This window comes from Mustela erminea, chromosome 4, assembly GCF_009829155.1.
Source record: "Mustela erminea isolate mMusErm1 chromosome 4, mMusErm1.Pri, whole genome shotgun sequence".
Classification (NCBI taxonomy): Eukaryota; Metazoa; Chordata; class Mammalia; order Carnivora; family Mustelidae; genus Mustela; species Mustela erminea.
The window spans coordinates 90,195,744-90,209,655 of NC_045617.1; the positions used below are offsets into that span (position 1 = coordinate 90,195,744).

Below are 13,912 nucleotides of genomic sequence, written 5' to 3' on the forward strand. Positions count from 1 at the left end.
TGAATAGTCCAATGATTTTAGACCAATTAAACACAGCTGCATCCAAGGTAGGTAAGAGACGGTGATGGGTCACATGAAGCATATAAAGACAAGACCACTTTATTCGGATTATTCACGGAAGAAGACACTGATCAGCTAACATGAATATTGTGTCTATCTGCCATAAACTGAAAAGGATGCTTAATGGCAAACATTTCCAAAGATTTTCCAGCTCAAGATTACCATTGCTGTCCTCCCTACAATAGTTATCCTACCTGCACTTCACTATACAAACAGGATTGTCTTATTATCCTCTTAAAATGAATATTGACCATTGTAGGCTTAGAGTCAGGCCTGCAATTTGAACTTAAGTATGTTATTTAACCTCTTTGATTCTCCATTTCCTCTTTTGTGAGATGCATATCCACAGATTTTCCCTCTGTCAGTTTTAAAAAGGTCAAAATCATTATGCAATCAACACAGGAAACAGTTACTTACCTCTTTATCTAGTGTCCGAAACATCTGGTTGACCACACTTTCCAAAAAAAAAGTCATGGCTTCCCACTGCACGAATGAAGAGGAGAAAATGGAGCAGAGGCCACCTTCTCCAGTTCCAGCTGTTGGAGAAGAGGGTTTTAAAACACAAATATAAACACACACACACACACACACACACACACAACTACAGGATCACAGAAGACACAAAGACAATGGGGACTCAGAGACCACTTAATTCCACAGGCGATGGAACAGGATAATCTAACCCTCTCAGCCTGGGTAAAGAAAAGAACTAAAAGTAGAGAAGGGGCCTATCCTGCCTCCACCCCTAACAATGAGCTGTCAGAATTCACTTCTGTGAGTCCAGTCTACAAAACCACTTTGAATGTTGAATGAGAATATACGCATAAGCATCAAAAAACACAAGCAACTGATAAATATCAATTAAACTCTCCCTTCCTGTCCTTTAAAACCTGTCCATGAAAATCTTAATAATTAAGATATTTGAGACCATAAAGAATCTTTCCAAAACAAAAACAAAAGCAAAAACCTGATAAGAGATAACAGAATGCTAATTCATATCCAGTAGCCTCATAACAATTCCAAGTTCTGGACAACTGTGCCACTCTTCAAGTTTGTTTGGTATCAGCAAAGCACATCTCTCAAACAGCGAGGCATAGGCAAAAAGATTTAAGAATTACTTTCCTTGCTTTCATATAGTGCTCCCATTTACTAGCTTTACCTTGGTGCAACGTATCTGGGCCTCCACAAACATTCAAATTACCTGATACCATGGACCTTCAGAGTCAGTTATGAGTACCCAAAACAAAATGTTAAATCCTATGAATGACAAGTAACTAGAGTAGCTGGTAACTGATCACAAATACAGAGCCCCCTAAAGGAGTGACTTATACCTTCTCCTGTTTTACTAAATTCTGTCACCCACAGCATGCATTAGTCAATAAGACAATAGACAGATGATAATGGAGTACAGAGAAGTTACCTGGCTTATGCATTTGGGTACAGAAGTGTTATGCTGATTTTGTATAAAGCAGCATTTCCAAAGGCTTTGAGGTGGCTGAGTGACACAGAAAGTCTCTGCACTGCTCTCGTTATGCCTAACAAGGCATTCTTTCTAAATTTAGGAGTGGTTCTACGCAAGAATTTGGTAGACGAGCTTTAAAAAGTCTAGACAAGCAATTTGGTAGGATGGTGCCTACAGTGAAGTAACAGAATCAACAACGAGTGGTTCATTCTGTTAGAAAAGAAAAATGAAGGCAAGACTGACAGGGACATGATCTTACCCTAAATGAAAGATTATTTTTGAATGCTATTATTAGCATGCTGTTCTGAAGTGTGGCTTACAGGGCTTATTTCCAATGTATATTTGATATAATACTTCACTAATGTTTAGAAATAAAAAAAACCTTACAGTTCATGGATCCAGTATCAACAGAGGTTGACAGCTGATACTTTAGCCACTCCCCAGCCATCTGGAAGCTAGTCTTAGGATCCAAACGACATGCTAACCTCATTACCTCTCCTTGTTGGGCCCGGGAGGCTGCCAAGAGAAAGATATAAATCAGTAACTGACAGATAAGTGCTTAGCTAATGTTCATTCATTTATCCGTCCCAGGAGAAAAGCGTTCAAAGAAACTTCTGCAGATTTATGCTCTGAATTTAACAAATGTTCAATCAAAATTAACAATTCAGAAATTGTCAAAAGTAAATTGCCTCTGGAAGCTACCCTACCAGCTTGATCCTCTAAGAGGCAAACTAAAAGTGGTCTCTCATTTCTTCGGAATCAATAAAAGATTAGGTTGGTACAGATGTACAACAGTGTGGCTACTATGGAAAACAGCGTGGCAGTTCCTCAAAATATTAAATGTGAAATTACTATATGACGGAATATAGACACACACTCAGGAGAAAAAAAAAGTCTGTACACTCAACTTGTATACAAATGATACAGCAGCATTATTCCTTTTTTTTTTTTTTTTTAAAGTAAGCTCTAGGCCCAATGAGGGACTTGAACTCACGACTCCAAGATCAAGAGTTGTATGCACTACTGACTGAGCCAGCCAGGCACCCCAATAGTAGCATTATTCTTAACAGGTAAGAATTAGAAACCACTTAAATATCCATCAACTTATGAAATGAAGGACTATAATGTACATCCATACAATGAAATACGGCAATAAAAAGAAATAAAGTATCGATACATGCCACAGCATGGGTGAATTTTAAAGATATAACCCTAAATGAAAGAATGCAGTTACAAAAGACCATATATGTATAATCTGTTTATAAGAAATGTTCAGAATAGGTGACATGTAGAAACAGATAGTGGATTACTGGTTGCCTGGAGCTGGGAAGGATGAGGGGACTGGGAATGGCTGACTGCTAGCGGGCAGGGATTTCTTGGGGTCATTAAAATGTCCACAAATTGTGGCAAAAGTTGCACAACTCTGAATATACCCAAAAAACCCACTGAATTGTATGCTACAAATGGGTGAATCGTATGGTAAACAAACTATATCTCAAAAAGCTATTATTTAAAAAAAAGGGGGGGGGACTAGCCAGACTACAAAAAACCAAGAACAAAATTCGATTATCAGAATGTGGGTTTTTTCCTCTTTTTTCGAAGAACAGTGAGGTTAGGTTGTATTTAATCCTAGGTGTTACGTATAGTTACTATGCCTAAACATCAAAGTCCAAAGGCTATGTATGTTTGCATGCATGTGTATGCATGTAACGCACAGGCTAGAGAGAATACTATGCCTGGAATGAGCGCAATCCCAGTACCGGCTGCAAGGTGCAACTAGAGACTGAACAGGCTGCTTGTCCAGATCTTAGGCCCTTTAATATAGAACCCAAGGGTCAAGTACCATGATTCGTAAGACTAGATGCCATTCTCAGATGACTGGGAGAAATTCCAGGCTACTATCACTTACAGTTGAAGAAAGCATTGAAGTCCTCATCACTATCAAAATCAAACCGAGAGTATTCACAGCTAGGGCTGTCTGTTTTCGAAGGAAAGCCCATCTGCAAAGAGAAAGATAATTGGGGTAGGGGATAAAAAAAGACCTACCCAAAGAGGCTTAAACTCTAAGAGCTCAAGCACTTTTTCATTTAAGAGTGAAAGGTTTGCATAAGATCTTTTATAATAACTACTTCTGGTCTATCCCAAGTCCACTGTTTTCTCCCAGTTCCAATAATCCTGAGTGGCTGAAAAGAGAACACTCATCAGATGCTCCCCTCCAGATTCCTCAGGGAGTATTAAATTCTGGAATTTGTTTACGGTATCTGAGTATAAAGCTGTCCCAAAACAAAGTGCTAATACAGCACACAGTAAGAAAGAAAAAATTGAGAACTGTCTCCTCCAATGCTGAAACTGGGAATAAGCACAGCACTTTGCATGTTTCACTCAAAAAGTACTGAAGAGCATGAGAATGAGAACAGGGTATCATGTGCTAGATGTATTCTTAGAGGAAGTAAGAGGACCTTCACATAGGTCCCACTCTCTGATTTTTACAAATCAAGATTAAGCATCTGTCAGCTGCAAGAACCCTTAGCAGATCTCAGAGAATTCATAAGGAATTCTATTCAAGTGGTAAGCAATTTGCTTCTACCTTCCATCTTCCCTTCTCATTCACCTTCAGACCCTCACTAGATCTTATAAACAATCACATAGGACTTCATCTTGGAATCTTGGCTCCACCCTGCCTGCTTTTAAACTGGAAATAGCATTATCCCACTGCAAGATCATGGATCACTGCTCTTGTCCTACTTTTTCCTAGCACCTAGCCCAACACTTTGTATAGAAGTGCTCCAAAATATGAAAAAGTAGATATAATAACTAGTTTGCACTACCTTCTTCTTGGTGAATAAGAGAATAATATACCCAACTATAGGACCCTGGTGACCAAAATGGGCTGTCAATAATGAAAATCTGCCCTATTATGTGCACTCACCTACATTCCTTTTTTTTTTTTTTTTTTAAAGATTTATTTGAGAAAGAATGAACGAGTGAGCAGGGAAAGGGGCAGAAGGAGAGACAGAATCCCAAGCAGAGTCCCAGCTGTGTGCAGAGCCCAATGCAGGGCTTGATTCCACAATCTTATGATCATGATCAAGATGCTTAACCAATTAAGCCACCCAGGAACCCCCATTCCACATTTTGATTCCCACTGTTTACCTTGACCAAGTTAGTCATAGAAGCACGAAGATATTTTGGTATTATTGCTAATAGCAAAGGGTCACGGGACAGGATCTCATGCCGGAAAAGGGCCCCCCAAGTCATCTGAGTTGAAGAACGCAGAAACTAATGGGGGTGGGGAAAAAGAAAAAAAAGAAAGAAAAACCTCCATTTAAGGATTTGGACTTTACATAAGCAGGATTATTACTGAGCCCCACAATTATCAAAAATATTTTTTCATGGAAATGAATCTCTATATACTCCTACACTGTCCGTATTTACTCTATCCATAATGACTGCCTGTTACAGACCACGTATTAGTAAGACAAACTATGGGGTCAGGTGTAATTCCTGGAATCTCAGCTGAGCTCTACCACTTTTTCTTTTTTATTCTACACCCCATGTGGGGCTCGAACAACCTGGAGATCAAGAGTCACATGTTCCACCAATTGAGCCAGCCAGGCATCCCTCTAGCACCTTCTTTAAGGGCAAAAAAGGATATGGGAATCTCGGGGTGGTATTACAAAAAAGCCTTAAATGTGTGAAATTAATTTTATAGCACAATAAATTAGACTTTTGCTTTTAAAATGCCTTGGGTGGGAAATCACCTGGGACACACCTCACATCTGATTGAGCATCAGCAGAATATTACGTGAGGGGAAAACCTGCCAGTCTAGACAGTGCAACACTCGGTTCAGGAAGAAGATTCAACAATTCTCTTAATGAAATCACACCACAGTTATTTCATAGAGCCTTAAGAGTCACATTTTATACATGAGCTGTTAATTACTTCAAGCCATAGTGATTAATTTTGGCTTACCTAACTAAAATTTTCACACATTGCCTACATACAGTTTACCTGACTTGGATGGGTTGTGAAAGCAAGAAAAGATTCCAGGTATTTTCCAAAGTTTGCTGGTGTTTCTACATCAGAATCCACACCCTGAGGGACAAAAAGACCACTACATCAGTGATGCTGATGGGGGGCGGAAGAGGACAACGGGAGGAGTAGGGTAACAAACACAGCTGACTCTTGAACACAGGGGCTAAGGGTCAAAAATCCACATATAACTTTTCATTCCCCCAAAACTTAACTACTAACAGCCTCCTATAGACCAGAGGCCTTACTGATAATACAAACTGATTAACACATATTTCATATATGTATTATATACTGTGTCCTTACAATAAAGGAAGCTAAAAAAAAAAGTTATTAAGAAAATTCTAAGAAAGAGAAAATACATTTATAGAACTGCATGTATTTATATCAAAAAATATCTGTGTCTAAGTGGACCCATGCAGTTCAAACCTGTGTTGTTCAAGGGTCAACTGTAGAGAACTTAAACCCTCACCAATTTCAGTTTTGAAAGGACTTTATACTTCCTTGTGACCTAAGGAAGGCATCAATTCAAGGGCTAAAAAGAGGAAAGGTGCTTTACCTCCTTAATCATCATCATTAAAACTCATTCTGTAGTCAAATACTAAAATGAAAAAGAGCATTCATTTCAGAAATCACAGAAAGAAAAAATCTGTATTATTTCTTCACACCTAGTCTATTCACATCTCTGTGACCAAATTTATTAAATAACCACTTGACGGTATACTTCGTATGTCTGAAGCTCTATCCTCTCTAACCATCCAAACCACCATAAAAAGGCATAATTGTCTGTATGCAAATTGTCTGTACCAATGTCCTCTCTCTCAATTTGTAAGACAAGTTATTAAATATTTCCCTAAAGACAGGTATTTCTAGGTCAATCACATTAAAGTTTTCCTTTATGATCAATAACACAAATCCTTTAAATTTGGGAAGAGGGCTCTTTATTCAAATGCATAATATTTCATGATCTAATAGGACTCTAGCAAACTGACGTTCTACAAGTACCAAAATTCACAAGAATAGCAATGCTGACTTCATGGAATAACAGATGTGGATGCTTCCTGTTAACATCAATAACTGACTTGTTAAAAGAAATTCACTCACTCAAACCCTGTTACAGTAACTTAATCTATAAAATCACATGAAATAACCTGTAGGGCAATGCTCCACAAGGCTAAAATTAATGGCATGTTTCACTCATTATAAAAATGTTAACTTTCTAAATGCTCTGCTCAAATGGCCCTGAAACTCGCCAGAAAGTAAGTGCTCACCAGTAATGCACACAGCTGATTCCCCAGAGCACACAACACCTGACACAGTCTCTTCAGGAAGACATAGTGTTTTTCTACCAAGCCTCCTCCATCAGCAGTCCTGTGAAATGAGAAAATAAATGCTATTAATTGAACATCAAGAGAACTAAAAAGATTCCCATCAAATGGAGCTGTATGTGGTCTGTGCTTCAACATTCAAATTTCTGTTGATTATTAAAGTTAAAAAGCAAAAAAACCTCAAACACTGAAGGATCAATGAGGAACAGGGTTCAATGCAATCTTATCTCTCAAAGAAGCACTTTAGTTCTGCACATTATATGGTCCTTGAGTACTGTGGATTAATAACGTAAACTCTGAGTAGGACTGCATACAACAATGCACACACTTACAAGCATTCACTGATACCCGGGGAAGACTTAAAAAGAGATGTGTAGGAAAGCATTTAATAATTCCTTACACCACGGACAAAAGTGGAAGGGTTATAACAAGAGAAAGAAAAGACAAGCCACAGACTGGGAGAAAATATCTGTAAAAGTCACATCTAAAAAAGAACTGCTGGAAAAAAAAAAAAAAAGAACTGCTGGGCGCCTGGGTGGCTCAGTGGGTTAAAGCCTCTGCCTTTGGCTCAGGTCATGATCCCAGGGTCCTGGGATCGAGTCCTGGGATCCCAGAGCCCTGGGATCAAACTCTCTGCTCACCAGGGAGCCTGCGTCTCCATCTTTCTCTGCCTGCCTCTCTGCCTACTTGTGATCTCTGTCTGTCAAATAAATAAATAAAGTCTTAAAAAAAAAAAAAAAGAACTGTTATCCAAAATATATAAGGAACTTTTAAAACTCAATAATAAGAAAACAACCTGATTAAAACACAAACCAAAGAGCTTAACAGACATCTCACCAAAGATACAGAGATGACAAATAAACATATGAAAAGATACTACACAACATATGTCATTAGGAAATTGCAAATTCAAGTAAGATACCACTCACACCTACTAGAATGGCCAAAATCCAGACCACTGACAACACCAAATGCTGCGAAGGGTATGGAACAACAGGAACTCTCATTCACTGCTGGTGAAAATGCAAAATGGTACAGCCACTTTGAAGACAATTTGAGTTTCTTACAAAACTAAGCACACTCTTAACAAATAATCCAGCAATCATACTTCTTAGTATTTACCCAAAGGAGTTGAAAACACATTCACACAAAGACCTTCATGTTTATATCATGTTAAACCTAGATGTTTATTGCTGCTTTATTCATAATTGGCAAAATTTTGAAGCAACCAAGATGCCTTTTGGTAGGTGAATGAATAAATTGGTATAATAATGAATAAACTGGTATAATATCCATACAATGGAATATTATTCACTGTTAATAAGGAACAAGCTATCAAGGCCATGAAAACTCATGGAAAAACTCTAAATGTATACTACCAATTGAAAGAAGTCAATCTGAAAAACTTATACATTATGTGATTCCAACTATATGATGTTCTGGAAAAGGCAAAACTATGGATAAAGTAAAAAGATCAGATCACTTGTTGCCAGAGGTTGGGGTCGAGGAGAAGAGATGAATAGGCAGAGCTCAGAGGCTCTTTTGGGCAGTGAAAATACTCTGTAGAATAACTGTAATGATACGAGTTATTAGACATTTGTCAAAACCCAGAAACTGTACCCATAGAATGTACAACACCAAGAGTGAACCCTGAAGTAAACTACGGACTTTGGATGATTATGACGTGTCAGTGTAAGTTCATCAATTGTAATAAATGTACTCCTCTGGTTGGGGATGTTGTTAATGGGGAAGGCTACACATGTTGGGGGGGTGGGGGCATGGGAAAGCTCTGTACCTTTTCTGAGTTTTGTTGTGAACCTGCAATTGCTCTTAAAATGTAAGCCTTAAAAATAAAAAGCAATAAAAACATAACTCTATGTGTCACTTCTCAAAGTCATTTAGTTCAGATCTGTAATCCCTTAGCTACTATTTTAGAATCCAACAACTCTTTGAAAAAGGGGCGCCTGGGAGGCTCAGTCAGTTAGTGTCTGCCTTCAGCTCAGGTCATGATCTCTAGGTTCTGGGATCATGTCCCACACTGGGCTCCCCGCACAGCAGGGAGTGAGCTTCTCTCCCTTTGCCCCTCCCCCAAAACCGCACAAGTGCACTCTCTCTCTTTAAAATAAATAAAATCTTTAAAAAAAAAAATTATAGGGGCGCCTGGGTGGCTCAGTGGTTAAAGCCTCTGCCTTTGGCTCAGGTCATGATCGCGGGGTCCTGGGATCGAGCCCCGCACCCGGCTCTCTGCTCGGCTGGGAGCCTGATTCCTCCTCTCTGCCTGCCTCTCTGCCTACTTGTGATCTCTCTCCCTGCCAAATAAATAAATAAAATCTTTGAAAAAAAAATTGTAACTTACTTGGTGGCAAAACCTGACTGAAATGATGCAGGACTCTTCGCACAAGTAAGAATTAATAATAACTAGTGTAGGCAGCAGCCACATTAGCTGTGCTCCTGAGGCAGCTGAGTATAACATAAAAAGCATGGGCCTCAGGGTAAGCAAGACCTGGGCTCCAGTTATGTTGAGGGACGCTATGACATTATGGTTTCTAACGGAGGCTCTCAAGTCTTATTGCCTGGGTTCGAATTATTGTTTTACTAACCAGTAAAGTAAGTAACACAAACGGATACGGGACACCTAGGTGTGAATGTCACAGTTTCTATGAAACTAGGAAAATGGGCCTGGGGAACAGTTAATTAGAGTGGCCACCCAAAAGACATGTTATGAATTTAATTAAAAAGATCCCTTAAAAACAGAGCTAGTCTCCAGAGAAAAGAAAGCCATCATAAAAGCTGTGTGTATCTCTTTTCATTTGTCCCTAGGACTAAGAGAATGATATCCAAAAAAAAAAAAAAAAAATGCTTCAGTGGTCTTTGCAGTACAGTTCTACCTGTCTTCCTGGTAAGAAACATGTATCAAGAAATACTCAAATATCTTACAAAGCAATTAAAAATGAAAAAAAGTGGAAGCCAGTATTTTAGGACACAGAATGTGTTTGCAGGTCCCATGCATGCACTTTTCATTGAACACACTGTTCCTGCTGCTTCCAAGGGCCTCAGCACTTCAGGCACTGATTACTTTGAGCAGGAGAGGAAGGAGCAGCGTCTGGAGTTCTGCAGTCAAGGCAGGCTCTGGGGCAGACTCTGGTCCAGAAGATCAGAGCATTCTCAGGCCTAGGCACCAGCGCTACTAGGAGGCTTGGGGATCACCAGAAGCAAACAGAATCAAGGAGATGAGCTGTCTGGGAAGAATGGGGAAAACTGTGAAAGTGACTGCATACAGAGTCAATGGCCACAACTTCTTTCCAGCATAAGGTCTTTAAAAAGGTTAAAAATTAAGATTGCTTGATTTTCAAATTAAAAACACTGTCAATTGACTGCCAGCATTCAGAGAGGAACTTCAGATATACAGGTATAAACTACAGAAATGACAAAGAAATTAGAAAACACACAGAAAAGTAGATACTCACTGTGCAGCGGAGAGTATGTAATGCATGGCAACATCCCCAAATAAGACCATCAAGGGCTTCCGGTCTTCCAACTTGCCCTAGAACCAATTTTAGGGAAACAGGAAATACAAACTGTTATTAAAAGCCTCCAAGTTACTAGCATTTCCTATACCTATATAATCAAATATATTGACTTCATAATTTCTCATGGTCCCAGGGCTAACTAAACACTGGAGAAAATGCCAATTCTTTAAAATCAAAATGGGGGGTGCCTGGGTGGCTCAGTGATTAAAGCCTCTGCCTTCAGCTCAGGTCATGATCCCAGGGTCCTGGGATCCAGTCCCACGTCGGGCTCTCTGCTCCGCGGAGAGCCTGCTTTCTCCTCTCTCTCTCTCTCTCTCTCTGCCTGCCTCTCTGCCTACTTGTGATTTCTCTCTCTCTGTCAAATAAATAAAATCTTAAAAAAAAAAAAATCAAAACGGGATTTCTAGTTCTTCCATTTTTAAATGTGTTGGTCAATAATGCTGATATGATAACAAAATAAATTATATCTAAAGATAATATTCCTACAGAGAAAAGAATCACAGTCATTTGTTAGCCCAGGCCAATATAAAGCCAGTGCAGCCACCACTTAAGATTCTTTCACGTGACACTGTTTTATATTTTACTATTACTTTCATCTTGTTTCCTCAGTGTGAAATGCCAAGACTCATAGCAGTTTCAAGAATAAGGTAGCCGGACAAATCTCCGTATATGCTGCTAATGGATCCCTAGAATCCTGGAAAGCTACTATCCAAAGAGGTCGGAGGCAGACAATGAAATTGGTGTCAGGTAAAAAGAAATCCCAAACTTTCTGATGTCTTCCTGCCACAACATACACTTCAGACACACTTACACACCACCCCGCAGAGACTTTGAGGATAAAAGTCAGTTTGAAGTGGTAACTTACTTTTCTGCTGACTGCAATGAGAAGACACTCAGCTGCTCCTAACTGAAGCTCCTGTTCATTCAGAAGCAGGCAGAGCATCTCTAAGAGCTTACAGTTTTCTGCAGTAATATGACTCATGGACACCCAGTCAATGTAGCCTGCCAGAGTATTCAGCGCCGCGACTCCTACTCGACAGTTTGCTTGGGCCTGTGTGAAAAGAAAAAACTTTTAATCATTAAGTCTTCACTGATGGACAAAGAGGCTGTGGTTATACCTGAGCTCCTTCTATTCTCTAATTCTAAAAAGAAAACGATTAAAAAAAAAAAAAAAAAAAAAAGGTACTCATGTAACAGCCAGACAGGGAACTCAAAGGTCTTCTTTTGATGCACAACCACTTCTCAAACAGCATTCTCAATGTCTGTCAATAAGATCATACTGGCATGGGTAACCATTTCATCTCCTCTGATAAACTGGAAAAACTGTAATTCTAACTCCCTTCTACCATCGCTCAGTGGTCACCTAAACCAAGGCTGAGGTTACCCTCCACTAGGTATATGCATCTCTGTACCTGAAAGCCTCAAAGAAGTCTCCTTCCAACTCCACAAGAGCTCTTACCTTTGACTCCTGAGAATTATCTGTCTTCTGAAAGAAAAGAAGTATAAGGATCCAATGTTTTTAATGAGCAAAGGCTATGTAATAACTTTCCACCCACTTAATAAAGTCCCTTGAATAATGATTTTAAATAGACTCAACTTTTAACCTTGGAAAAGAATACAACTGGACTAACATTTAGCTGTTATTTCCCCTAAGGAGGACAGGTTATTTTAATTTTAGCAATAGGACAAAAAGTTAGCATCTAAAGAGCTTACACAAATTTGTTACAACATTAAGTCCACAAAGACAGCTTCAAAGAACACTGTTTAGAAAGAAATACAACAGATGAATAGGGCTCCACACTGCTAAGAATCAAAGAAATATAATTCAAAACAAAGTATGACCATTTTTCATATTCAAATAAAGGTAAGTTAAGACTAACAAAAGAATATTAAAATGATGTAATATAAATGGAAAAAGCGAGACAAAATTAAATGAATATAATTTATGACCATGTTTGTATGGACATAACTACAGGAAAATCACACACACAAGTATCACATGCTAAATAGATAAAAATAATGTCCATTCAGTAAATGTACAATTATTACATTATAACTGATATCAACCTTTATACTTCGAATTTCATAAATATATGATATTTATAATTTATATGTACAAAATTAATATTTTCCCAAAAAAATTTCTAAAAATAAAGTTAAGATTAACTCCTGAAGACAGAAAAAGGGGAACAGAAGCAGGAACAACAACTTTGGAAGTCCCTGAAAAGTCACTGCCATTAAGAGTATCAAGGATTTGTTCTACAATTGCAATTTTGTTCTACAATTACAAAAGAATAATACATCTGGGGTGCCTGGGTGGCTCAGATGGTTAAGCGTCTGCCTTTGGCTCAGGTCATGATCCCAGGGTGCTGGGATTGAGTCCCACATTGGGCTCCCTGCTCTGCGGGGAGCCTGCTTCTCCCTCTACCACTCCCCCTGCTTGTGCTCTTTCACTCTCTCAAATAAATATATAAAATCTTTAAAAAAAAAACAAGCAAAAACAAAACCAAAAGAATACATTTGTTAAAGGACAAGTATTAAGCCTTCATCATCAGTGATGGAACAGAGGTGTCAATGGGCAGAGAGGAAGAGAACCCTCTCACACCAGCTTACTACTGATGCTGCCCAAGAAGGAAAATGAATCCAAGTGACAACAGCGAAGTTCAGTCTTTCCTCTCCAACAATTTTTCAGTCCCTGTTCAAGCACCTATGCCCCCTTGGACCAATGCAGGGCCCAGGTCACTGGACAGGGAGAATGTGCCTACCCATCCTATCACTGTTTACCATTCAACCTACTCCCCACCTGGGAGGGTGAAGGGAAGGAAGCTGGAAGTTGAGATGTAAAAAGAGAAGGGATGGAACTTCTCAAGCAAAAAAGTTGTTCTGGGTCCACAAGATAGCTCTTGGTGTGCTCTGGTCTTGGACACAAGAGGTACAGGTTTAACAGATGAAGGGAACTGAAACGGAGACTAAAGAAAAACCCCACAGTGGATGTGGGGTTTTCTAATGTCTCAGGCCATCATCACTCACTGCCCTGCTGGGGGCACGTTGGCTAGACTGTCAGGGCATCTGAGGAGTCATAGTTTGCTCCCCTTCTCCTACAGATGAATTCTCCTAGATGAGAAGGAAAACAATCCCTCCTTCACCCTCAATACTCGTAAGTTTTTGAGTGCAAATATTTTCCTGATATTTTTTTTGAAAGATTTTGGGGAGGTATTTTGGGGTAAAATAGACCATTTTAGTATAAGGAATGAGACTTGAATTCCACTATAACCATTTATCAGGGGATCTTCAATAATTATTCTGTGGACCTTGGTTTCTTCATCCATACAATGGAGACTGTACTTTCTCTTTGGGGTTGTTTTGAAGATTAAGTAACATGTAAAGTGCAAGTATATGGCATATATTAGGCACTTACTGTGAGTTCCTCCCGACTCCAACAGCTCACAGTACCTTCCCATCATTTGTGTTAGTACCTAGCACTTCTCTAAAAGCTGCC

General features: G+C 39.1%; 1 protein-coding gene across 2 annotated transcripts in view; it reads right to left on the reverse strand.

Moving 5' to 3' along the window:
• XPO5 (exportin 5) overlaps window positions 1-13,912 on the reverse strand; it is a 46,684-nt gene that overhangs the window by 26,771 nt on the left and 6,001 nt on the right. The window contains exons 6-14 of one of the 2 annotated variants that reach the window (XM_032340074.1): window positions 11,873-11,899; window positions 11,279-11,464; window positions 10,351-10,427; window positions 6,827-6,926; window positions 5,535-5,618; window positions 4,676-4,801; window positions 3,432-3,522; window positions 1,910-2,038; window positions 478-596 (exon numbers count right to left, since the gene is read on the reverse strand). In XM_032340074.1, the coding sequence (XP_032195965.1) occupies window positions 478-596; window positions 1,910-2,038; window positions 3,432-3,522; window positions 4,676-4,801; window positions 5,535-5,618; window positions 6,827-6,926; window positions 10,351-10,427; window positions 11,279-11,464; window positions 11,873-11,899 (939 nt within the window). The remainder of the gene's footprint in view (window positions 1-477; window positions 597-1,909; window positions 2,039-3,431; window positions 3,523-4,675; window positions 4,802-5,534; window positions 5,619-6,826; window positions 6,927-10,350; window positions 10,428-11,278; window positions 11,465-11,872; window positions 11,900-13,912) is intronic. The other variant, XM_032340075.1, reaches the window with a different exon arrangement.